The sequence below is a fragment of the Primulina huaijiensis genome, chromosome 2 (genome assembly GCF_012295235.1).
Source record: "Primulina huaijiensis isolate GDHJ02 chromosome 2, ASM1229523v2, whole genome shotgun sequence".
Classification (NCBI taxonomy): domain Eukaryota; kingdom Viridiplantae; phylum Streptophyta; class Magnoliopsida; order Lamiales; family Gesneriaceae; genus Primulina; species Primulina huaijiensis.
This window is the reverse complement of record NC_133307.1, coordinates 26,254,279-26,280,281: the sequence shown is the minus strand read 5'-3', so window position 1 is coordinate 26,280,281 and position 26,003 is coordinate 26,254,279. Positions and strand designations below refer to the sequence as shown.

Here is a 26,003-nt window from a genome sequence, read left to right as displayed (position 1 = left end):
TAACTATTTGATCAATAGTATTGGATCTTAAACCGGGTCAAAATGATTATTAAAACATATTAAAATTTTAACGATAAATATTTGACTATTAATCTATACTTATTTAATATATTCAACCAAACGGAGCCTAAATAAAAAAACTCGAGTATCACTAGCGATGCTGATAATACAGTCTCTATAAGCACTATGGAGACAGTTGAACCTGATTCTGGAAGTTCGAACATTACTCCCCCTGCACCACCTTCCGCCCCTCAACCCGCGTCGCCTTCCGCCCCTGTACCGTCCTCTTTGCCTTCCCATGAGCCGCCTTTGGATCCTTCAGTGGTGCCTCACACCAACCCTTCTGTGGCACGACCACATTCCAACCTTTATCCCGACCCACATTCCAACTCTTATTTTGTGCCACATTCGTACCCTTATTCTGCACCACATTCTAATCATTAAGCGTGGGATTGAACTCTTTCGCTTTAGACAATAGCCCTACTACTGGCACCACAGTGAGTAGATTCTGTGCATTATATGTTGGTAATGCCTGCATGGATCAGCATCGCACTAAGCAATTGCTACTGCTACATAAAACAAGAGTAGTGAAAACATGTGTGCTGATGAAATAAATGGCTCTAGATTGGCCACGACTTGGACAAGATTAGGCATCAGTCCAATCTCCTCCATAGTTTCTCTTAAAGGAGTGGCGGTGTCATCTGCAACTTCCCACCAGGCAAAGCTACATCTCCTACATGAGTGATTCAACAAAATCAAAGACTGCTTAACTATCTGGATGCATGTTAGTTACTCCCGGCGAGTACGATACTTCAAATATCTATTATCTATTATTATTATTTTATTACTAGTATAAATATATGAGTTTGAATTGTGAATTTACATGTATGTCCTTAATATCATTAAATAATATTCATTAATATATGTCCCTTTGTTTTTTTTTTTTCATTTATTAATTCATTAATATAATCTAAAATTAAAGAAAAATAAAATTTAACCTTAATTTTTTTAGTGAAATTTACATTCAAAATTTTAAAAAATATATGAGNATTTCGGTATTTTTTCGGTACGGTATTTCGATATTTCGATATTTCGATATATTTTCTCAGCCATATATATATATTCAAATTTGTTTCGATCTACTTTTCATAAATGCAAGATTTTATGGCTTCATGTTCATCGCTAACTATTCTTTAAAAAAAATAGTACTTCATCGATAACCTAGTTGCAAATTGACTCCCACCTCGTCTCCTACCCTATTCTACCCCCTCACTCTATGTCCTAATTTCTTTGAATATATACTCCACATTTTTTCACCGCAACTACGTACTACTGCATTCTTCCTGCAGTACTACTACTGATCAACAAACATATATCCATTACCAAGAATTATATTTATTGGCATGGCTGCGGAGCAACGCCTCCTTTCGACGGAGATAGTCGACCGGGATGATGCGGCTTCTTCGGTGAGGGTGAGGCGGAGGCTGCAGGATTTCGTGAACTCGGTGAACTTGAAGTATGTCAAGCTAGTGTATCATTACTTGATCAAACATGGACTTTACCTGGCAACGATTCCGGCGTTGCTGCTGGTTTTCGGAGTGGAGGTAGGGAGTTTGAACAGCGGGGAGACGTGGCAGAAGATATGGGACAACATGGCGGGACACGATCTCGCCACCGTGATTGGTTTTTTGGCCGTTTTGGTGTTCACTCTTTCAGTTTACCTGTTCTCCCGCACTCGTTCCATTTACCTTCTTGATTTTGCATGTTACAAACCTCACGACGATTTGAAGGTACGATTTTCTTGTATATATATAATATTGGTGATGGATGATTTTAGTTCATCCAGATTGCTCGAAATTGAGATTGATCCTCTTACTTTGAGTTTGACGTAAATGAAATTATGATACAAAAAAAATTGAATTATAGCTAAAACTATTTCTTTCGATGTGTTAATAAATACATTTGGATCGTGTTCTGATGTATAAAATTAATGAAACCTCGTCTAATTTGTTTGGAAAGTTAAGTTTTTCTCATTCGTGGATTTGAATTCAATTCAATTTTTTTTCCAATATATTTCGGTGAATGGTTTTTAGACGTACAAGGTTATATGTATTATTAGAATTTAGGAGATGAAAAATGGATATATGTAGGTTTCGAAAGAACAACTCATCGAGCTGTCACGAAAATCCGGCAAGTTCGACCAAGCAAGCATCGAATTCCAGAAGCGAATCCTCCAATCCTCCGGCATCGGGGACGAATCCTACATCCCCAAATCAATCGGCGCGTCGGAAAGCATCGCCACCATGAAAGAAGGTCGTGCAGAAGCCTCAACCGTGATCTTTGGCGCGCTCGACGAACTCTTCGAGAAAACTCGCGTCCGGCCCAGGGAAGTGGGGATTCTCGTGGTGAACTGCAGCCTCTTCAATCCGACGCCGTCTCTTTCTGCCATGGTAATCAACCATTACAAGATGATGAAAAACATCTTGAACTTCAATTTGGGAGGCATGGGGTGCAGCGCGGGAATCATCGGCCTTGACTTGGCTCGCGATATGCTGCAAGCAAATCCTCGTAAGTACGCTGTGGTGGTGAGTACTGAGATGGTGGGCTATAATTGGTATCCTGGGAAAGAGAGGCCCATGCTTGTCTCGAACTGTTATTTTCGGATGGGCTGCTCTGCCGTGCTGCTGTCCAATCGCCGCCGTGATTACCACCGTGCAAAGTATAGCCTTGAGCATATTGTGAGAACGCACAAGGGCGCTGATGATCGCAGCTTTCGGTATGCTCATGAGATTCCTTTCTTTTTTTTCCACTGTTTTATAATTGCATTACAAAATATATTTTTTTATGGCAAAAGTTTTAAATATATCATCAGAGGAATTTAATGACCGTAGCTGAGATTGAGATTATAAATGTGATCCAATTAAATAATAGATCCCAATTCCTGCTACCAAATACACCCTCGGACCTTCTTGCTTAACCCCTATTACTTGTGTACTAAAACTCCTGCTCTCTTTTGGGTAGTTTGATGCAAAACTAAATAGATATGGATGATTAAAAATGTTTGTACAGTTGCAGATCATCCAAACTGATCAACGATCCTTTTCTTTACATTCTTGGAATTCCTACAAACCGTCGTCCTGGATGATTTTTTTTTCCTGACATGATCTTGTTTCGTCAGTTGCATATATCAAAAAGAAGACAGCCAAAAATTCAAGGGCGTTAAAATAAGCAGAGATTTGGTGGAAATTGGCGGCGACGCACTCAAGACCAACATCACCACATTAGGCCCCCTTGTCCTCCCATTCTCAGAGCAGTTCATCTTCTTCTCAACACTAATTTCGAAGCTACTCTTCAGCAATGGCATCGACTCTCGGTACAAGAAGCCATACATCCCAGACTACAAGCTTGCATTCGAGCACTTTTGCATGCAAGCTACCAGCAAAACCGTGCTCGATGAGCTGCAGAGGAACCTGGAACTCAGTGACAAGAATCTTGAGGCATCCCGTGCTGCCTTGCACAGGTTTGGAAACACTTCGAGTAGTAGTATTTGGTACGAATTGGCATATTTAGAAGCAAAGGAGAGAGTCCAAAGGGGTGATCGTATCTGGCAACTGTCGTTTGGTTCCGGTTTTAAATGCAACAGTGCGGTGTGGAAATCACTGCGCAAGATCAGGAAGCCATCAAGAAACCCATGGCTTGATTGTGTCGACAGGTATCCTCAACCGGGATATTAGGCATGATTTTGGAGTGGGAAAAAGTACAGTGTTAGTAGCATTTTGACCGAATAGATTTGAAAAATCAACGTGTCTGATTGACTTTGAGAGTCTAATATAATGTCTACTTTGAATGTCTTAAGTATTAAAGGGTATCTATTACTTTGAATTGTGAATTTATATGTATGTTTTTAAGATCATTAAATCATATTCATTAATATATGTCCTTTTGTTTTTTTGTTTTTCATTTATTAATTTATTAATAGGATCTAAAATTAAAAAAACAAAGAAAATTTAACCTTCATTTTTTTAGTGAAATTTACATTCAAATAGAAAAATAATGAAATTTACATTTCATTTTTAAAAAATATATGAGTTTGAATTGTGAATTGACATATATGTCCTTATGATCATCAAATAATATTCATTAATATATGTCACTTTGTTTTATTATTTTTCATATATTAATTCATTAATGAAATCTTTTGTTTTTCATTTATTAATTCATTAATAAAATCTAAAATTAAAGAAAAATAAAATTTAACATCATTTTTTTAGTGAAATTTACATTCAAATAGAAAAATAATGAAATTTTCTCCCAAAAAAATAGAAAAATAATAAAATTTATGAGTTTGATTTGTGAATTTATATGTATGTCCTTATGATCATTAAATAATATTATATGTCCTTTTGTTTTTTTTTTCATATATTAATTCATTAATGGAATCAATTTCATTAATATATGTCTCTTTATTTTTTTGTTTTTCATATATTAATTAATTAATAGAACCTAAAATTAAACAAAAATTTTAAATTTAACCTTTCACTTTTTGATTTTTGATTGAAATTTACATTAAATAGAAAAATAATGAAATTTATATTTAATTTTTTAAAAATGAACTATATCTTTATTTTAAAAATAATTATTTTTCTTTATTTATCTGTTTTTTCTTTTTGTTTGATTTACAAACTCTATTTTACTTTTTTGTGTGTTATTTGTTTTATTTCTATTACATTTTTCAATGTTCTTTTGTTTTAATTCTATTTTCTATTAATTAATAATTTTAAAATAAATCGAATAAAAATGAAGTTTAAACTCTTGTTTAAAATTTTATAGTTATCCAATTTTTGAGTATGTCTTATGTAATACTGTATCATGGAAATATATATCTAAGACGAGTTGACTTTTTTAATTAATTAGTGTTAATGTATTTTAAAATAAATCAAATGAAGATGAAGTTTACATTCTTATTCAAAATTTTATGATTTTCTAATTTTTGTGTGAGACGGTTTCATAGATATATATCTATTAGACGTGTCGATCCAGTCATTTATAGAATGAAAAAAAAATGTTTTTTCATGGTTCGAGTCGGATAAGAGACATGTTTTAGAAAATTGACCCGTGAAACAACATCATAAGAGTTTATGTGTCAATTTTATTTTTAATTTGATTAAATTAGCATGAATAATGTAGATAATAAAAATAATTAATAAATATCTCTTTGTTTGTTTGTTTTTTCCATATATTAATTAATAGATTCTAAAATAAATTGAAAAAAATTGAAATTTAGTATATTTTTTTAAATGAAATTTACATTCTATTTTTAAAAAAATTTAAAATTGTAATGATATTAATAATAAATAAATATTTTTTTTCCGTCTATTAATGACTTGTAAAATAAATTGAAGAAAAATAAAATTTAAACACAGTTTTTTGGNTTTTTCCATATATTAATTAATAGATTCTAAAATAAATTGAAAAAAATTGAAATTTAGTATATTTTTTTAAATGAAATTTACATTCTATTTTTAAAAAAATTTAAAATTGCAATAATATTAATAATAAATAAATATTTTTTTTCCCNAATAATAATAATAAATACATGTTTTATTGTTAGTTTTTCCCAATTAGTATATGAAAACGTATAGAAAAAATTAGTGTTCTAAAAAGCCCGCTTAAGCTTGAAGCTCGGTAAAAACGCCTCGCTTCGGAGAAAGCGGAAAAAAGCGGTCAAATTGTAGTTTGACCGAATTAAGCGTAATTAAAACGTTTAATTAAGCGTATTTAAGCACAATTAATCACATCTATTTATTTTTTAATTTTTTTATTTTGAAGGTATGTCTTTTTATATTAAAAATAATAAATTAGGTTTATAATTTAGATGTTTATTTTTTAATTTTAATTATGATTAAGCGTGTCTGATAATGATTTGACAAATATTTAACATTTTTAATGTGGTCTATTTGCAAAAAAAAAATAAAGATTGTAATTTTGAGATTTTTATGCTTCTATAAATATGAGAATTAATGCATCAGACTTAAATTTATCATATTTATGTATTATTTTATCTATTTATTGGTTTGAGATAATTACAATTACACTAAAGATAAAAAACGCTTTTTCACGCATAAACATGTGCTAATCTCGCTTAAGCTTGAAAAGCTTGGAGCTCGTCATCCGCGCTTCGGGGCGCTTCACGCTTTTTAGAACCTTGGAAAAAATACATGTGTTTATTAATATTATTTAACGAATATAATGACATATATGTAAATTCACATAATTGTATTAGAGTTTTCAAATTTATTAGTCGTGTATTATTTACGTTATTAATGGATGTTAATTAATTAATTTATTCAAGTTAAAAATAAAAATTAGCCCAAAAACTCTTATGAGACTGTTTCACGGGTTAGCAGCTTGATGCACGAGAACTTCCCAGGAGTTCACCCATCATGCATGCTTAAACTAACAAAATTGAATGATAATAAAAGATTAATCTTTTAGTTCAAACATTTCTTGATCTTTATGTTAAAAGTTATATTTATTAATAAAGACACGACTTTTATTTCTTACAATTGTGATCTACCGTACAAAACTTTATACTAAGCTAATGATGAACATAATGAGGATTGCAATGACGTGAGTGTCAATAGGCCAAACAGTAAAACCCTATGTGTGACAAACATAAATAATAACACTTCGAAAGAAGCAAGACGAGTTTAAACTGATTTTATGTGTAATAATTACTCTTATATACATCAAAGTGATAGAAAAAATAAGGAATACGAATGAATTCAAATCTTTTTATGTGAAACAAATTGCTCTTACATTTACCGTTACTTAAAATGATTTATAAAATTTTTAAAATTTTCTTATGTTTTTTTAAATATTTTTTCTGGAAAAAATAATTTTTTTTTAAAATATTACAATTATATTCAGGTTTTATTCCCTGTCAAATTTCCACCAATAAATATTTGTATAACTTGTAGCCACTTTTTCAAGGACGTGATTTATATATATAACTTTATAACTTCAAAATATATTATGAAAAATTTAGAACTTATGGTTGTTGTAAAAAAAAATTGATAATTTTTTTTTTACTTTGAATACTCATAATCTAATTATTATTATTATTATTATTATTTTTACAAATTTAAGGTTGTGATATTAAAATATGTGTCACATTGATATTCAAAATATAGTTTTGATTATGAATCACATTAATAAATATTTTTATGTTAAGAAATAATATTACAACAATATATACTTATATATATAACCTAAACAATTCAATTATATTAGTATCCAAGAACTCAGACAAAAATAAAATTTGAACTTTATCTAGGTATCATAGATTGAATTTATTGTTGAAAAAATAAAAGATAGTGAAAGTAGATATATGTTATCTTCATATCAACTTTTTATGTTCCACACGTGCAACGCACGTGCACATTTTCTAGTTTTAATAAAAACGGAACTGGCGATCCAAAAGTTAAAAGTTTCTGGGAGGTTTCAGTAATAGTGTTTATACTCTAACATAAGTCAAATATTGAGGAATAAATTTTGTTGGGGTTAACAATAACTAAGTCGTACACATACATGTTGGTTCCATATGAGACAACAACGATCAACTTAACCAATTTTTTACACCAGTTTGGTCTGACTTCGAAGGATAATACATTAATTGATTACGCATCTTAGTTTCATCTAACATTCGACTCTCAAGTTTTATAAAAGATCAAGGTTATAAATCATCATATTATTCACACACACACACACATATATATATTATTATTATTATTATACGTCCTTAATAATCACAATATCCTTCGAACCAAATGGTGAATCTACTTTAAACATATGATTATGATGTTGAATCTAATATGATATTGAATCAGTTTTTTCCTCAAAGCGTGATATAATATAAGGTGGTGTGATATGATTAGTATGATGCTTAAAATATTGTAATAATAAAAATAGTACATGCGACCCAAAAGTTAGAGTTTCTAGGAGGTAGTCCAGTAATAGTGTTTGTACTCAACACCCTCTCACTCATCAAATATTAGGGAATATATTTGTTAGAATTAACAATATCTAAGTCGTATAGTACACACATACATGTTGGTTCCATTTCAGGCAACAAAGACCAACTTAACAAATTATTTACACACCAGTTGGTCCGACTCCGAAGGATAATACATAAATTGATTGCACATCATTCATCATTATAATATTCTTCGAACCAAATAGTACATCGATTTTAAACATATAATTTTGAATCTAATATAATATTGAATCAGTTTTTTCTCCAAAGCTTGATATAATAGAAGGTGATGTGATAATAATGTTTATATTTTGATGCCATATTCGAAAAAATGTATATACCTGGATGAGACGACAATTTCATGGATCTTCTTGTCAGAATTACCCGCAACTCTCCATCTTTTCCATCAAAAAAGCATATCAAAACCGCTGCTCTCTTGTTCCTTGGTGAAACAACAAAGTGATTATCTACATTATCATCAGCCAGTAGCTTCTCTTTCGGTCGATCGTGGAGGATTTCACATTTAGTCATATTGATTAGTGATTAGTATATAATAGTACTCGAACAACTAATATTTACACCTATCTATATTCCAAAGGAAAAAGGAAAGAAGATGTCCCATATTCGAATTTACAAGAACATTCGGAATGAGAATATTATATGTCACATTACAACGTGAAACACACACACACACACTACATTTTCCCTTATTTATGCATGATAACTAGTATTTATAGAGATTTGGACGTCGAACCCTTCTACCCCAATTGACTAGCAATTTTGTGTCGATATTGTCTCAACTAATTAACAGCTTTACGGATCAATACATGTATTTCGGAAGATAAAACAACAAATAATAAGCACGATCAGTTTTTTTTTTTTTTTGTGACTAGCTTAATATATTGATCATTCGAAATTTTTAGAAAATTTTATCTTACGATAAATTTTAATATTGCTCAAAACTTTTAAAAATAATTAACTTAAATTTATAAATAAAATGTTTAAATATTATCAAGTCAGGCCCAAATGTGTACGAGTTCAAATTAAGTGAGCCCAATTTGTAATGCGTCATATTTCATAACCCAGCCCAACGGAGTATTTTCACACCCGAACCCACGTGCGACTTTAATAGCTTTTAGGGTTTCACGAGCTGGCCAAATTCGGGCAGAACGGGCAGCTGCTTTTTGAACGATTTCAATAAACGTCACTCATCCACTTGCTCCCGCTTCTTCTCGCTATTCGAAATCCCCCAGTCTCCACAATTCTGCACCGATTTTCATTTTTGACAGTGCGAAGATTTATTTAGTTATTTCCATATCTATATTAGGATTTTTTTTTTATCGATTCGAGCAAAGAAAGTTGTATATTGGTTGAAGGTTTCACCTGGAAGCTGGTGGGGGGAGCAAAGAGGAGAAGGGTAAACCCTAGCTGCTGTAGTTTAAGTTGAAGGGATTTTGTTATTGTTATTTAGGTAGGTACTTGTGTTTGTGTTGAAATTTTTACTTTAATTCTATTTGTATGTGAGTTAATTTTGCGAAATGTTCCAGTCTGTTTTTGGCTGTTGAGGTGATTGATTTTAAATTAAACGATTTGTATGGCTAGTTTTGAGGTTTGTTTATTTGATTACTGCTTCATTTTCGTGATTGTGGTGGTGCTGAAGTTGGTGTTTTAAGCTGTTTAGTTTATTTATTATATGTTTCCATTGACGTGTTTGAGGCTAAAGTTCAGGGTTTGAGCTCGGCTTGTGATTGATGATATTATTTATTTAACCAATAAATTTCTGTTCGTTTTATTTGGGGAAATATTAAGGAGAAATGATTGGATTATGCTTACCCAATTTAATATCTTTTGGTGGATTAAAGCAGAAACAGTGTTGGGGTATTTCGGTCTACTCATTCCTGCAGGAAAACATTATGTGATGGGCCTATGTTGTTTGTCTTTGATGTTACGTTCATCAGATTTTGTCTTAATGATCATTAGGAGTTTGTCACTTTTTATATTCTCTCGTGTAAATTTCAGGATTAATATATCAACCAACTAAATTGAGGAAAAATGGCTTTGGAGATCACCCAATATCTATTGTCTGCTCAATCCCCTGATGCAAATGTTCGGACTGGGGCAGAAAATACTCTTGGTCAGTTCCGGGATCAAAACTTGCCGGGATTCTTGCTATCGTTGTCTGTTGAACTTTCCAATGATGGCAAACCTACCGAGTCTCGTAGACTTGCTGGTATTGTCCTTAAGAACTCCTTGGATGCTAAGGAAGCTGCGACAAAGGATCAGCTTGTCCAACATTGGATAGCAATTGACAACACTTCTAAATGTCAGATAAAAAGCTCTCTGTTGAACACCCTCGGGTCCGCTGTTCAGGAAGCTAGTCACACTGCTGCCCAAGTAATTGCAAAGATAGCTTCGATTGAAATTCCCCGGAAAGAATGGCCAGAACTTGTTGGTTCACTGCTTGCCAATATGACTCAACCAGATAAACCTGCATCCCTGAAACAGGCTACACTTGAAACACTTGGTTATGTGTGTGAGGAGATATCTCACGAAGATCTGGTTCAGGATGAAGTCAATTCTGTTCTAACAGCTGTTGTTCAAGGAATGAATGTTTCAGAGCAAAGCCCGGAAGTTCGTCTCGCTGCAACTAAGGCTTTATTGAATGCCCTTGATTTTGCTCGGACCAACTTTGAAAACGAGATGGAGAGGAACTATATCATGAAGGTGACATGTGATGCTGCGTTGGCAAAAGAGACAGAAATCAGACAGGCCGCATTTGAATGTCTAGTTTCCATTGCATCTACATACTATGAGGTACTTGAACCTTATATGCAAAAGATCTTTGAGCTTACATCTAATGCAGTCAGAGGAGATGAGGAGGCCGTTGCCCTTCAAGCAGTAGAGTTCTGGAGCTCCATTTGTGATGAAGAATTAGAGCTTCAAGACTACGAAGTCCCCGAGAGTGGTGATTCTATTGCTTCTCACTCTCATTTTATTGAAAAAGCTCTACCAACTTTAGTGCCTATGCTGCTCGAAACTCTACTTAAGCAGGATGAGGACCAAGACCAGGATGATGGGATTTGGAATCTGGCCATGGCTGGTGGCACGTGCCTTTGTCTTGTTGCCAGGACTGTTGGAGATGCTGTTGTTCCTCTGGTGATGCCTTTTGTAGAAACAAACATATCGAAGGCTGACTGGAGATCACGGGAGGCCGCTACATATGCATTCGGCTCAATCCTCGAAGGTCCAAGCATTGAGAAGCTATCCCCCATGGTGAATGCTGGGCTAGATTTCCTGCTCAATGCGATGAAAGATGAAAACAGCCACGTGAAAGATACGACTGCTTGGACTCTTAGTCGTATCTTTGAGTTGCTGCACTCACCGGCTAGTGGTTTCTCTGTAATCACGCCTGCTAACCTTCAGAAAATTTTGGGCGTCTTGTTGGAAAGTATAAAAGATGCTCCACATGTGGCTGAGAAGGTTTGTGGAGCTATTTATTTTCTCGCTCAGGGGTACGAGGATGCTGGGCCAAGCTCTTCCCTTTTCACACATTACGTTCCAGATATCATGACTTCTCTGATCACCGCAGCCGATCGGACTGATGGCAGTGACTCTAAACTCAGATCTTCTGCTTATGAAACACTTAACGAGGTTGTTAGGAGTTCAAACCTCGTTGAGATATCTCAGATCATTGCCAAACTTCTCCCTGTTGTCATGTCCAAGTTGGAACAAACTTTAAATCTTCAAATTATATCGTCTGACGACAGGGAAAAGCAAGGAGATTTGCAAGCCTCTCTCTGTGGTGTGCTTCAGGTTATCATTCAAAAACTAAGCAGTGCAGATGAAACTAAGTCCATAATATTACAGGTGGCTGATCAAATCATGCTGCTCTTCCTCAATGTTTTTGCTTGCCGTAGTTCTACAGTTCATGAAGAAGCTATGCTTGCTATTGGTGCACTGGCCTATGCCACCGGGCGAGAGTTCGGGAAGTACATGCAAGAGTTCTATAAATATTTAGAGATGGGTATGCAAAATTTTGAGGAATATCAGGTTTGCGCCATTTCTGTTGGGGTTGTTGGCGACATTTCCCGTGCATTGGATGAAAAGTTCTTACCGTATTGTGATGGGATAATGACACTTCTGCTCAAGGATCTCTCCAGTGCTGAATTACACCGCTCAGTTAAGCCTGCTATATTTTCTTGCTTTGGTGACATCGCTCTTGCAATCAGTGAACATTTTGAAAAGTACATCAGTTATGTACTACCAATGATGCAGAACGCTTCAGAAGTGTGTGCTCAGATGGATTACAATGACGAAGAGATGATGGACTATGGCAACCTGCTCAGACGTAGTATTTTTGAGGGTTATTCCGGGATTCTTCAGGGATTCAAGAATTCCAAGGCTGAGCTCATGCTACCATATGCTCCTCATCTTCTGCAGTTCATAGACTTGGTTGCCAAAGACAAACAGAGGTATATTGACTAAATTCATTTGTTCATCTATCATTCTCATTCCTTATTTTTTATTATTATTATTTAGCATTGTAATGCTTCTACTGGTAAACTCACAGGGATGAGAGTGTGACAAAAGCAGCGGTGGCAGTTTTGGGTGACGTAGCAGATGCACTGGGGTCAAATATAAAGACGCTGTTCAAGGATTGTTCATTCTGCGCAGAATTATTAGGCGAGTGCCTTCAGTCGGATGATGAACAGCTGAAAGAAACAGCTGCATGGACACAAGGAATGATTGGTCGTGCATTTTCTGTAAATGGCTGAGCATTGTGTCTCAGCTTTCATCCAATTCTTATATGTTTCTACGTATTAAGCTGTCTGTGTACTCACGAAGGTGTGGGTCAATGTCATGTACACTATGATCTGATATGCTTGATTGTGTCACAAGTTTTGCTGCTGCATTATTATAAATCTGTCACCACCATTAATTTAATGGTCTTTTCTTATCGAGTTGTATATTGGTACTTCAATCAACATTCACACATTCTTTGCATCAAGATCTGATAATATAGGTATAAATAAACTCATTCCATGTGTCGAGCACCCCTGGAATCCACCAATGCAAACAATCAGCAAATGTAACTGGATCAGCCTTCTGCTCGGATGTCAAAACTTTCCTTGGCTAATGGTGTAAACTGAGGTATGCGCATCTTTTCTGTACTCAGACAGTGTACTAATATCTAACAAGGTCACTGGAACTCCTATTGCCCTGGTCCCGTTTCTTGCAACGTCAAGCAACCTTCTGTCTGTGCCCACCGCTTATGCCATAGAATTGTTGAATATTGGAGTTCTCTCTCTAGCACAAACAATCTCATTGTTGTTCCAATTTAAGCTCCTGCGTAGTTACATTGCAACGTTTCAGTCTCACCTTAATGTATCCAACAACCATTAGGATTCAGGGGAAATAACTGTTGATGGACTGGCGACATGGTGACAAAACGTTGAGATACGCTTGTGACAAGCATTTTGCCTCGGCCACTTGGCCCATTTTGTCAAAACTAGTTCATATGCTCGGGATCGTTCAACCTCGTCATATTCCATAGATCCTTCATCAAATGACCTTTTTCCGTTCCATGAGTCCAACAATTCCAATTCCCCATCGATATCATCAACACAAATGAGAAATGATGGCATAGACAGGACCTACATAATTGATGCGTCAGTTCATAATTTTTAACTTAATAGTAGTGGGAACTTTAAATTCTTCTAGCCCATGGTTAAATTTGTTGAATATTTAGATATAGTACTGTCTATACTTACAGGAGTTTAATGGCACGACTTTTCATCCACCATATGTAAATGTTAAAGACTAGAATATCTGCATCCTTCGAGTGGAATCCATGCTTGGAAATGGATTCTGCCATTATAGTTCTTTGGGATATACATCGTGGATCATCTGAATTTGATTCAACCAGGAATGTCAACCAGTAAAACTCAGTTGTCACATTATATTGCTTCACATTACAAATTCGATGCTAAACTCTCTTAAGGATAAATTATTAGATTGCAAAACAAATATAAAGAGATCAAATTAAGAATTGTGACTTGTCTCATCATATCTAAAAACATGCTTAATATGGAATAAGAATTAACGAGACTTTTCTCCACAAAAAGATATAATTAACGAGGACTCCGACCATGCAAATCCAAGAATCCTAGAGACATAGACACCCCCCGCCACCCCTCATATATTCAATTTCTCATAGAAAATAATGTAGGCACTAGCTTTTAAGGGTTTTTAATAATTGATCAACCGACAATGATAAATATTTTGTAGTCACAAATAAACAAAAGGATCATTAGTTATTTGAAATCTTCCAGCACCCGTTTTAGTTCAAGGAGAGCCAAACCTGAATCGAGAAAACAGAGAATGGGGCTCCCATTCTTGGCTTTAAACCTCAACCAATCGATACATTCTTGAAGTTAATCACTCATAAAATCAACACTAAAAAGTAGCTATCAAAAGTTAAACCACACCAGCTGGATGAAGCAAAACCCTTCTAATGAAAAATATTCGAATTCTCTCTATATACGTGTTGAGTGTATAGAGTACTAAATAATGAGATTACCCATGAGTGCTTACTTGGTAAAGAACAATCATTGGGTTGCCATCTCCAGTTCTGATACAGTGCGTCCTTTCTACCATTCTTCACACAAGTGACGTGAAGTTAAGTAAGCACATTCCTCTTCTTTGTAGAGAGGCCGGGGGCAGTATCCAAAACCCATTTTCCCTGTGACAAATCACAGCTCTCGTGGCAGTTCCATCTCCTCTTCCTCACTTAGAATTTAGATTGCTGCAGATTTGTTCAAGAAAATTGGCTTTGTACCCTTGGAACATTTGGAACGCAGGCCATCTGAGAGTAGTTAAAGTTACATTTTTGGTGAATATTAAGACCCCCAAAAAGGGATAGTGAAAGCAGTGTAAATATGCACGAGGACGAGTTGCTGATTTTGGCGTCAGAATTTTTGTACTTCGTGGAGTTTATCTGTGAGTGTAGTACGTGTATCTGATTCTTGGCCTGCATGGGATTAAAAATGTGGCATTCGGCAATCAATTCTACCTGAACTTCCTGTTTCCATAATTTTTTCTTTTGCTTCGTGGGCTTCTCTAAGGGGGCATATTTCATTATCTGCCACGTATTAACGCAAAGAGGATCGTATCTTAGGTCAGATTTCACTTCTATTAGAATTCTATTAAATGCGAGCGAATGGTCCTTGTCATGTTCCATAATAGTTTTGAGGTTTAGCAATGTAAAATTTGGAGTTACTTTACCTATCACAAAGAACGTACAAATTTCAAAATTGCAAGTGGAAGAGAGTACGAGTTTTCTCCTTATTTTTATCATACTAAATTTGAATAGACCCACCAAGAGACCAAGATAATTACGTGGTGTTGTTAGATTTATCCAATGTTTGTCTCGTTTTGTATCAACCTAAATTTGTAATAAGACCCTAGTAAATATTAATTGGATAGAAAATATGTGTATATGACATTTAAAACCATGAATCCACGATCAAAACATTTCAGCAGTTGGGCACTTCTAATTCTACTTTCTCGGCACGTTTTGGTATACTTTTCGAAAGTATTTCAAAGTGCTACCAACTATATCTCATTTCAAATCAATGAATTTTCAATTTCAAATATATCATCCAAATGTTTCCTTAGTCAAATTTTTATATAATTAAAACTGAAATAAATAAATTTGATACATAGATATTTAATTCAGCAGCATACAAGCAAGCAGTCAGGTAACATAGCAAACTTGAGGTGTGGAATTAGCTGCTGCTTCGATTTCAAACGAACTCGATTTGCAAGCCTCGGGCGTCTTGTTTCCCCTGTAAGTTTTACATATGTAGTCCACAAATCTCTGGAAATCCTACACTCATTAAAAAAAATTTGAGGCAAAGTGTTTACAAGTTGTCTCAGTGTGTGAAGAAACAAAGAAAACGAGTACTAGGGACGCTAACTTCTTGGAGAGGCTGATTATTGACGACCACCCATGGCACAAATCTGTGCCGAGGATTGAGACCAGCTGTTTCATCCGCATAAACTTTTTCGAGCTGCATTACGTTCTAATTTCATGCTTACTGATGTAAGATTAATACAAGTATTTGGGCAATGATAGATATCAATGAAAGAAAAGGTAGCTAACCTTATAGCCAAGACCACTATTATAGCAATTTTCGAGGGGCTTCGGATCCAAACCGGTGGAACCGAAACAAGATTGCCAGTCTGTGTGTCTGTTCATCAAATGTAGAGTCTCTACACAGTATATGAACTTGAAGTGTGTCTCCTGTATCAATACCTGAAAAATTTTAGTCCCGAAAATGAAAACTGAAGATGCTAATTCGGGATGGCGAAAATTACCACTGTAGGCCATTTGTTAATGGCGCAGGCCTCTACAACATCCAGCTGACACTCATCTGCACCATGCTACAGCAGATTCATAGAAGTTAGATATGAGAAATTGTGTGTGTATTGCAGAACAATGAGGGAATTAAATCTTGGGGACCTGACAAATCCAAGAATTGTTCGGTGAAATCTGGGTGTTGCCCCAAGGGACTAGCCTAAGATTCACAATGCTGATAAGATCCGTCTGAAAAACCTTCACCAGATGGTTCACGATGAAGTTTGCACAAAATGGGCACAGGGATTCGTAGTACACAGATAAGTTAACCTTGTCTTCAGAATCAAGGACAGATGAATCTTCCAATAGGCTATTTGCAGAAACATTGTTGGCTTGAGAAAGTGACCAAAGAATTGCCAGAGAACATGTAGAAATGAACCCAAGAACGAGTCTTTTGGAAGCCATTTCTTGATTTGATTTGCTATGATGCTCCAATTTATTGTGGTGTGTGCAAGGTATCAAACAAAGTTGGCTCTATTATTTTTTTCTTTATTCGTGTTTACAACTTTTTGACTTTTCCTCTGTGGATCGGTTTCCATTTATTGCACAACTGAACTTTGATTTAATGCACACTTGACCTATGATGAATTGATCAAATACTATGTAATTAGTGGAATATGTTTCTCTTTTGCTCATGTTAATTTGAGGTAAATAGTAATTGGGGTTCGGTGAGTTGGTAAGCTATTTAATAGCAATTGTAAAAAAATTCATGAGTGTTGTTGGTAAGCTATTTAATAGCAATTGTAAAAAACTCATGTGTGTTCAAGAAATAGACCTATACCAAAAACTTATAATGGGCAATACGCTGAGGGGATCAAGAGGCCCAATATAGGAATCTGATTGGTAAAGCACACAAATTATTTTATTGCCATTAATTTTTTTTTAAAATAAAGTTATGCAATCCGTTTGCCTGCTAATTTTTAAAAAATAATTTCAAACTTATTTTAGATATATATTTACTTCTTATAAAATTTAAAAATCTTATATAAATCTTGAACTTGTAGAAAATGATGAATTGGATTTAGGCACAAACTCTTTAGTTCATATTATGTAGATTTTCTTGTAGCCTGTGAAGCGTCTTAGCTTATTTATAATATGATAAAGAAGTTCAGTCTATCCGAGCCTGGCCCATGAACACACTTCACTGGAGGACTCCGTCTTCTCCCATTCTCCGCCTGCTGCTACTCTTGCTTGATTCTATCCACTTTTGGCTCTCTTCTTCGAATTTCTGTTCGATTTTGAATATTAATGGCGTCTGTTAACTTCAATCCCTTCGGAGAAAACTGGTTCAAAAATCCACCAGCGATCCTTTTTCAACCAATCAATTTCCTCTCATTCCATAAGCAACCCATTTTCCAGAAAATCCAAAGGGGAACCAGATGATAATCCTGGGAAACACCGCAAAATGTTGAACCAGTTCTATCGGGAGTGCGAGAATATGCCGGATTACCGGCATTCCCCGGAGGTTGAGAAAATTCTGAACGATGACCCCGTTTTTTATAAGAGAGAGGATGCGACGCCTGAAGATATAGCGGAGAATAAGAAGTAGCGGGAAGAGTTTCGAGCCAACCCGGTTGTGCAATTCTTGACCCGGGCCGAGGAAATTGCTGATAAGCTTAACGAGACGGAGCTTAAGGAGAACTCTGTTCCTTACAGGAAAGAAGACAAGAAGCTGTGGCAGGTGTTTTGAACTTCTTCTTCTTGTTCTCAAAAACTTTATGGTTCTAGTTTTTCAGATTAGTTGCAAGATTGTAGTTTAGCTGAGTTTTTTTATGACAGATATATTCTGGAACTTGATCGTGAAAATTGCTTAGCTCAGAACCTCGAGCATGAACAGCATGGCATATTTTATGAGTCTACACTTTTATCATTATCATTGGTGGATATTGAAAAATATATGCATGAAATTAATATCTAAACTGTATCTGTGCATGTTGATCAGATATGAAGCAACAAAGAACTAAAAATAAGCTCTCAAAATCAACTTAAGAATAAGTGAGCGCTTGCTGCAGTCTTGTATTGTCGACCTCCTCAGCTTGGATGCTTTTCCATCAATCTGTTTACAGGTATAATGCATTATTTATGGGTGTGTTGATAAATTGGAATATTTGATGATGGTGGTGCTTGTTTTGATTATTGAAGGCATCGATCTCTAAAAAATGGTGTTTTTTTTTTTTTTTTGTATGGTATTTAAGTTGGTGATAATTTTTTTGGTTATATTTGTGAAGGGAGTGCCTAATGTTATTGGGCTGGACGGGAGGCCGATGCCCCGGAAAGGCATAAAATTGGAAAGAGAGTCGGATGATAAGTTTTTGGATTTTATGAGGCAGTTCCTTTTTGGGCTTTGGGGTTTCCAACAAAGGCCATAAGTTTGCGTTAGTATTCATTTATTATTAGCATTCAAAATATCTTGACCCGTCGATGTTGCCCAAGCTATAGGATACAAGAACCTCGAGAAGCGGCATTATGACCGTAAGTTTGTGTTAGTATTCATTTATTAGTAGCATTCAAAATATCTAGAATTTGAAGTTTGAGCTTTCATCAGGCTAGTATTGTAAGTTCTATATTATAGTGCGTGAGCATGTGGTGAATTTTGATTTTATTGGCAGGAATCCTTGATGTGGTTTATTGTGTACTATTTGACCTCGGAAATTGATTATCTTTGTTAATCCTAATGTATATATACACTTGAAAGTTCTTTGAAGATTCGAGAATGGGTAAGTGCTGAATATTTTTTTTCTTGGAAACCTGTTGGGATTCCATGTAGACAATCAGACTGAACTAGTTTATGCAATGGCATTGTGTGGTTTTTGCAAGAATCATATGTTATATTCCTGCAAAAAAATTTAGCACTAGTTTGTTTTTGGCTGTCTTATGGTGCTTCACTTTATGTGCTTTCATTTTACAGTAGAAAGCATATCTAATATGGCTCTTAATATTGTTTTTGCTTGTCGTTGAATTGTAGCCCTTACTCTTACTTCCATCTTCCCACATTCTATCTTGTATGCAGTGTGGCGCAATGTTCCAATGCTTTGACTACTTGGCTAGTTTTCCATATTTATTTCTGATTTTCCATGGAGTTGACCAATCATAGTTCTTTTGCTGTAGTTATCATGAGAAGTTGTGGGTGGTACTATAAAGATCGATTGGGTCGAGCTAGAGGACCATCGGAGTTGACTAAACTCAAAACTGCTTGGGGTGCAGGAATAATTGACAGACAAATATACTTTTATATGGGGTGACGACATGGACGAGTGGGCACCCATTGGCATGGTCTATGGTATGGAGCGTGCAATTGCTACATGGGAAGGTTTGTTATCTATTCTACAAAGTGTTATCTAGCTTTCAGACAATTGGTGTAACAATTCCCATTTAGAAAACATTAGGATTATGAACTTTTCTCAAACTGGTTGCTTCAGGCTTAATTTCAGTTAGATTAGGTGCTGCTGCAACAGCTTTTCTTCATAAACTACAGAAAGGAATACCGCCTTGGGTCCCTCTCAAGGGACATGAAAATAAAACTTACAAACAGCTCCAAAAAAAGCATATGAGAGCAAAAGACGTGATTTTGCAGGGCTAGAAGCTAACGATGGCATTTGGCCTTTCTTTGGGCAGGTGGCTCTGAACTAACAACTCTTCTCGAGGAGGACCACATGCCTAATAAATACATCCCTAAAAATCTCAGGTATTACCCTAAAAATCTCAGGTATTACCCATCTCCTTTTTTCCTTCTTTGCTCATCAATTGAATGCAACAAAGACGTCACAATATTACCCTGTTACCTCTTAAATATAGCCCGCGTCATTTAGGAGTACTTCTTTCATTAACATAGTTTAACTCGTGCAGAGACTCTTTGAGATATTCCACAATCTGAGCGTGCAGACTTACAGCCACCTGGAGAAAAAAATACCAGGATTCAACAAGATTATGGAGAATGCCCAAGCAGACGAAGGCGAAGAGGGCTGCAGAAAAGTAGGCTAAGTAGGCAGACACTTGGTATCACCAAAGTACTCCACCATTGATCTTCCAGTCAGGTTTGTCTGAGTGGTTACCCTTGTGGCCATGAATCTTATTTAATCCATGTGATAATTATAAATATATTTTAGGTAATTCAAATAAATTAGTGAAGTCCTCCTTATTGGTTTCTAAAATATATATTCAAAGGTCGAATCTTTTTGTTTTTTTTTTTTAAAAGTATTTCACAAATTCTTTCTATTTATTCATCACTATAAATTTGTATTTATAAATCCATTTCACAACAAATGGCTGCTTCTATATTGAATTAATTTGTGGATGGATATCTGCGGGATTAGAGCATTCACTTAGGAGCAATCAAGTAAAGAAAAACAATCTTTACATAATTTGCATATCAAATATTTGAACTTTTAATCATTTTCAAGTATATTAGCAAATAATTTTTAAATTTTTTCATGGAAACACTTTGGTGCTACCACATTCCAATTCCCCACCACTCCTCTAACAGCTCAAGGACAATTAAAACACACGTGAGGATTAAGGTGTTTGGAATATGCATTTAAATTAAGTCAAAATTTGTGTGAGACGGTTTTACGGGTCGTATTTTGTGAGACGAATCTTTTATTTGGGTTAACTATAAAAAAGTATTACTTTTTCTGCTAAGAGTATTACTTTTTATTGTGAATATCGGTAAGCTTGACTCGTCTCATAGATAAAGATTCGTGAGACCGTCTCACAAGAGATCTACTCTTAAATTAAAGTGAGATTACCTATCATGCAAATACTTACTCTACGTATTTGTGTCGAACAATATATTTTTATAGTATATATTTTAAGCAAAAATCAAAATATATATTTTTCCTATGGATGATTTATTTTCAGTGTAATTTTATTATTAAATATGAAAACAAATTAATAGTCACGTAGAAAGATTAGTTGTTGTTGATAATTATCTCAGCGTTTCATTATAACTGTAATTAAATTCCAATTAATCAATTTTTTTTATAAATATCCGATGTAAATATAAATAATATAATACAAATTTGGATAATTTTGGAATATGAATTTATATTTTATCATTTTAATAGGTTCCTACTAAAGCACTATATAAAGAGAGAGGTAGGGTGCAGTGATCCTTTTTCACTACACAGACGAGGGAGTGCTGGAGGCGCCGCCTCAATTTCTCACACCCACCGGAAAATGGTAATCAAATCAACCTATGTTTTTAGGGTAATTTGTGTCTGTGAATGTTTATTACATGTTGATGTTCTTTTTTTTGCTCAGGAAAGTAAATTCTGATTTTGTTAAATGAACTGTTATTTATCGGCGTCGAGTTCGATTTAGATTTACGAGAATGCAGGAAAATTTTGTTTTATTTTACGTTTTTACATTGATGTGTGTCTCTAATCAGCTACAGCTGCTTGATGAATTAATTAGAAATGTTGTGCGTGACGAATAATGAAAGATGCATAACGATTAGCACTATGATTTCTTGATGGAATGATAGATTAGTTTGAGCACGGTTGATGTTTGATCAGCCCCAACATTTTTTGATACAAAGCTTGGTTTGAGATGTATTGATTAGTGCATGATTTTTTGTGTATTCGTGGAATGTTATTCGTTGCCTAATGTGAAAACGCTTATGGCTGTAGAAAAACTGGTTGCTATGGAGTGAACTGAAATAATTTTGTTATTTCTTAAGCTATTTATCATTCAGAGTGAAATGAAGTAATGTCGTGATGGTCACTGTTTTATTACATGAATGAGTATTGCTGCTAAATAAAAGTGCCTGAAGATCTTCTAAATCCATGACATCTTACACTTTGTGTTTCCCACACGTACTGACAATTATTTGATTGTTTTTCCATTGACTTGTAGGCGAGAGGTTTGAAGAAACACTTGAAGAGGCTCAATGCTCCAAAACATTGGATGTTGGACAAGCTTGGTGGTGCTTTTGTAAGTGGCCCTGATTTAGATTTTTGTGAGTTGTAGTTTGGTATTTTCTGTCTCTACTGGCAGACAGTTTATCTGAATTTTTTTGGTGTTTCGTGTTGAAATAGAGTTTCATAATTACATCGGTGTTTATGATTGATTTTCAATGTTCTATTATTGTCTCTATACACAGGCTCCAAAACCATCTTCTGGACCACACAAGTCAAGAGAGTGTCTGCCTTTGATCCTTATTTTGCGAAATAGGCTAAAATATGCTCTAACTTATCGCGAAGTCATTGCCATTTTGATGCAATGTCATGTTCTTGTTGATGGGAAGGTCAGAACAGATAAAACATATCCTTCTGGTTTTATGGGTACGCGCATCTAGCTGCACTGCTATCACCTCGGTATCGGTTCCATAAATATTTTACCAAATTACTCATGGCCCTGAAGTCTCCAGTGACCCAAGGAAGGATCACATGGCTTAATAATGAAGTGATTTTATTATAGATATGTTAAACATGCTTATTTAGTATTTATATTTTACTCGTTTGTTTATTTGAAGTAGAAAGTTCTCAAACCTGTGAAACAGACTACAGACTGAATTGATACTTTGACAATCTTCGCGTCATTTATTTATGTGAACTGGTTCACCTGTTGTATCCCCTATCTCCTTTTCTAGATGTTGTCTCCATTCCAAAGACCAATGAGAATTTTCGCTTGCTTTATGACACCAAGGGACGATTCCGTCTACACTCTATCCGGGATGAGGACGCCAAGGTCAGTTTATTTTTTTTTTATTTCACGTTTCTGGTCTATTGTGTCTTATACCTGTATCATCATTAGATTATGTGATCAATTCTTGTTCAAATTCAACTGAATTTATGGCCCATACTGGATGAGCTGAATGTAATTAATGGTTGGAGCAAACATGAACAGGATGAACTGTATTCAGTACTTGGCTGGAACTGATATTAGATAGTTTTGGGACTAATTTAATGGTTTTATGGATCATGAACTACATGATTCTAAGTTTCTATTTTTATTACTCAAATCTTTTTTGTTTGAAAATGATATTTTGTTGTTTGGAGACTGCTTTGATGTGTTTTAAAAATATTTACACATTTATTTTGTTGCAGTTCAAGCTGTGCAAAGTTCGTTCAGTTCAGTTTGGGAAGAAGGGTATTCCTTATCTCAATACCTATGATGGAAGGACTATTCGCTATCCAGATCCACTCATCAAGGCCAATGACACCATCAAACTTGATCTTGAGACCAGCAAGATTGTTGATTTCATCAAGTTTGACGTTGGGAACGTTGTGATGGTGACTGGTGGTAGGAACAGGGGACGAGTAGGAGTAATCAAGAACCGTGAGAAGCACAAGGGAAGTTTTGAGACTATTCACGTCCAGGATGCTACTGGACATGAGTTTGCAACTCGATTGGGCAATGTTTTCACAATTGGCAAGGGTGCTAAGCCTTGGGTGTCTCTTCCGAAGGGCAAAGGTATTAAGTTGTCTATCATTGAGGAGGCCAGGAAGAGGATTGCCGCACAGTCTGCAGCAACAGCTTAGACACCTTCAAAGTTTCCTTTGTTAAGGTCGTTTGAGCTTCACCAGTGTGACAAATGGCGGCCGGCATCAGATATCATCCTTTCTATCATAATTGTAGTATCTTTCTCGAAGAATTTGTGGTGTTGCCATCCGAAGTTCGAAATTTCTTTTTTTCTTGGCAAATTTTGAGGAAGATGTCATTTGGATAATTTACATTGTACACTTGATGCGAGATTCGAGAGTTTCGTGTCTTTGACCTTTCGAGTTTCGTCTCTTTGACCTTTAGAGTTCCGTCTCTTTGACCTTTAGAGTTCGTTTTTCCAGTCACTAGTTACGAGCAAGGGTCGTTATTATTCAAGTCTTTTTGTGTGGAAACCAAAGAAAAAACAAAATGAATATTCTGATGACAAATTTGAATAAAAATATGTATAACATGTCTAATTTTTCATCGCATGTCATACGGCATAGCACAATAGCCAACTGTTTTTATGCATTTGTTATTCCACATAATGGGCGACTCGGTTTATGATATATTGGTTGTGTTATTCTTCATATGATTTAGTGCAAGATGTTATGAAAAATTGTATAAAATACATGACTCTAGCATGGAATGAGCTATAATGGGCTTTTTTTATGTAGTTAGGTTGTTTTTGTTTCTAACCAAACAGTAGAAAGGCTATGTTTATCATCAAGCCCAATAAACAAGGCCTAAATTTACAGTCGGGTGTTGCCATTTGTTTTTGAGAATTGCTATCGTCTACTCTTATGCGCATAATCCACTACCGTTAGATAAAACTACTTCGTATATGTGCTTTAGTGGCTAAAAGTATTTGGAAATGATAACTAAAAAGTATATTCTGATTTTTTTTAAAAAAATGAAACCTAGTAAATCACGTGATCATGAAAATAGCAAAATATGTCCTAATGTTGCTTATTTTGAATTTTCGCTCCTTTAAATAGTCAAATTTTGATCTTGAAAATTGTTTTAGTTTTTAGTCATATTTCGCCATGAAACTATGAGAGTAAAAAAAAAAAAAAGAACTTGATTTATAGTATCAATTTATTCAAGATCAAATTTGGACTACTTCATTAATTAACCAAGATGGCCATAAAGACGTTTACAATCCATTTTACAGTGGAGTTTCATGGATATATATATATATAGTGAACTTAACAAGTTAGTTAATCTATAATTCAGCTGTTTAGAGCAGTTACTTAGCTTAACTTGCGCACACACTTCAGCCAGCATCTCTTTAATTTTTATGTAGCAAGCTCAAACATGAGAAATTGACTCTCTTTTGTAACTGCGATGGAAATTTCAACTAGTTTTTACAAAAGCTAACGGGTCTCACAAAATAAACAAAAAATAGTAAATGATGCAACATTAATCTTGTCTTGGTCGTTTTGAGTCAAAGCCCAAGTTCTATTACATCATTAAATTGTCGACCCGGTCTATACCTAGAACGAAAAACGAAAAAATAATATTATTTTATGTATCGTGTTGAATAAGAAATTTATCTAATAAAATTGACATGTAATTTATTTTACATATGCCTAGAAACTTCAATAATCATTAAGATTGTATTTGTATGGAAGGATTTGAGTGGATTTGATTTCAAATACACTGTATCCATTTAGTTCAAAATTAGGATGAAAGATTTGAAATATCTTATGTTAACCAATTACATTTTTATATTTAAATTTCAAATTCACTCATCACCCTAGTCATTTCAAATCAATGGATTTTTTATTTGAAATGCTCCCATAAATCTAAATTCATTAATCTAAATACAACCTTAAAAAATTTCATTATCAAGAATCTAAGATCAAGCATATATGGCGCAGTTGACCATCTTCGCAAAAATGAGAACTGATTCTCGGTGCGTGTTAGTTCCATTAAGGACGCCAGCTTCATTTGGTGTCTCATTAGAAATATATGTTGTGTGGCTTTGACAATAGGATTCTTAATGACGACAATTTTACAAGAAACTTATATTTCTCAGCGAGTTCAATTGTCGTAAGAAATTAGAAAAGTTCGAACACTCGATTATTTTACCAAGTATTAGGATACACATAAATAATACACATG

General features: G+C 34.8%; 4 protein-coding genes and 1 pseudogene across 11 annotated transcripts; 3 read left to right on the top strand and 2 right to left on the bottom strand.

Annotated features, from left to right (window-relative positions):
- Positions 1–1,334: 1,334 nt before the first annotated feature.
- Positions 1,335–3,745, top strand: LOC140971063 (3-ketoacyl-CoA synthase 10-like). The gene is made up of 3 exons (XM_073433123.1): positions 1,335–1,790; positions 2,151–2,776; positions 3,179–3,745. The coding sequence occupies exons 1-3, from the start codon at positions 1,404–1,406 to the stop codon at positions 3,732–3,734; spliced, it is 1,569 nt and encodes a 522-aa protein (XP_073289224.1). The 5' UTR covers positions 1,335–1,403; the 3' UTR covers positions 3,735–3,745.
- A 5,421-nt stretch (positions 3,746–9,166) lies between these two features.
- LOC140971060 (importin subunit beta-1-like) lies at positions 9,167–12,992 on the top strand. 5 transcript variants are annotated; one of them, XM_073433117.1, is made up of 3 exons: positions 9,167–9,452; positions 10,083–12,507; positions 12,606–12,992. In XM_073433117.1, the coding sequence occupies exons 2-3, from the start codon at positions 10,088–10,090 to the stop codon at positions 12,808–12,810; spliced, it is 2,625 nt and encodes an 874-aa protein (XP_073289218.1). In that variant the 5' UTR covers positions 9,167–9,452; positions 10,083–10,087; the 3' UTR covers positions 12,811–12,992. The 5 variants fall into 5 exon arrangements, with proteins under 5 accessions (XP_073289218.1, XP_073289217.1, XP_073289215.1 ...); XM_073433116.1 differs by having other exon boundaries at positions 10,055–12,507; XM_073433114.1 differs by having other exon boundaries at positions 9,167–9,506.
- Positions 12,856–14,811, bottom strand: LOC140957948 (xylan O-acetyltransferase 1-like; annotated as a pseudogene).
- Positions 14,812–15,690: 879 nt separating this feature from the next.
- Positions 15,691–17,014, bottom strand: LOC140971062 (gamma-interferon-responsive lysosomal thiol protein-like). Of its 2 annotated transcripts, none has more exons than XM_073433121.1 (5): positions 16,560–17,014; positions 16,415–16,480; positions 16,200–16,340; positions 16,015–16,119; positions 15,691–15,923 (listed from the first exon to the last, which is right to left on the bottom strand). In XM_073433121.1, exons 1-5 carry the CDS (start codon positions 16,857–16,859, stop codon positions 15,792–15,794), a joined length of 744 nt encoding a protein of 247 aa, XP_073289222.1. In that variant the 5' UTR covers positions 16,860–17,014; the 3' UTR covers positions 15,691–15,791. The 2 variants fall into 2 exon arrangements, with proteins under 2 accessions (XP_073289222.1, XP_073289223.1); XM_073433122.1 differs by having other exon boundaries at positions 16,015–16,107; positions 16,560–17,010.
- Positions 17,015–17,604: 590 nt separating this feature from the next.
- Positions 17,605–24,175, top strand: LOC140971061 (small ribosomal subunit protein eS4x-like). 3 transcript variants are annotated; one of them, XM_073433119.1, is made up of 10 exons: positions 17,605–18,135; positions 18,234–18,520; positions 19,563–19,764; positions 20,070–20,139; positions 20,301–20,488; positions 21,518–21,632; positions 22,308–22,385; positions 22,555–22,735; positions 23,044–23,141; positions 23,501–24,175. In XM_073433119.1, exons 6-10 carry the CDS (start codon positions 21,630–21,632, stop codon positions 23,933–23,935), a joined length of 795 nt encoding a protein of 264 aa, XP_073289220.1. In that variant the 5' UTR covers positions 17,605–18,135; positions 18,234–18,520; positions 19,563–19,764; positions 20,070–20,139; positions 20,301–20,488; positions 21,518–21,629; the 3' UTR covers positions 23,936–24,175. The 3 variants fall into 3 exon arrangements, with proteins under 3 accessions (XP_073289220.1, XP_073289221.1, XP_073289219.1); XM_073433120.1 differs by lacking the exon at positions 18,234–18,520; XM_073433118.1 differs by lacking the exons at positions 17,605–18,135; positions 18,234–18,520 and adding an exon at positions 18,910–18,926.
- Positions 24,176–26,003: the final 1,828 nt, after the last annotated feature.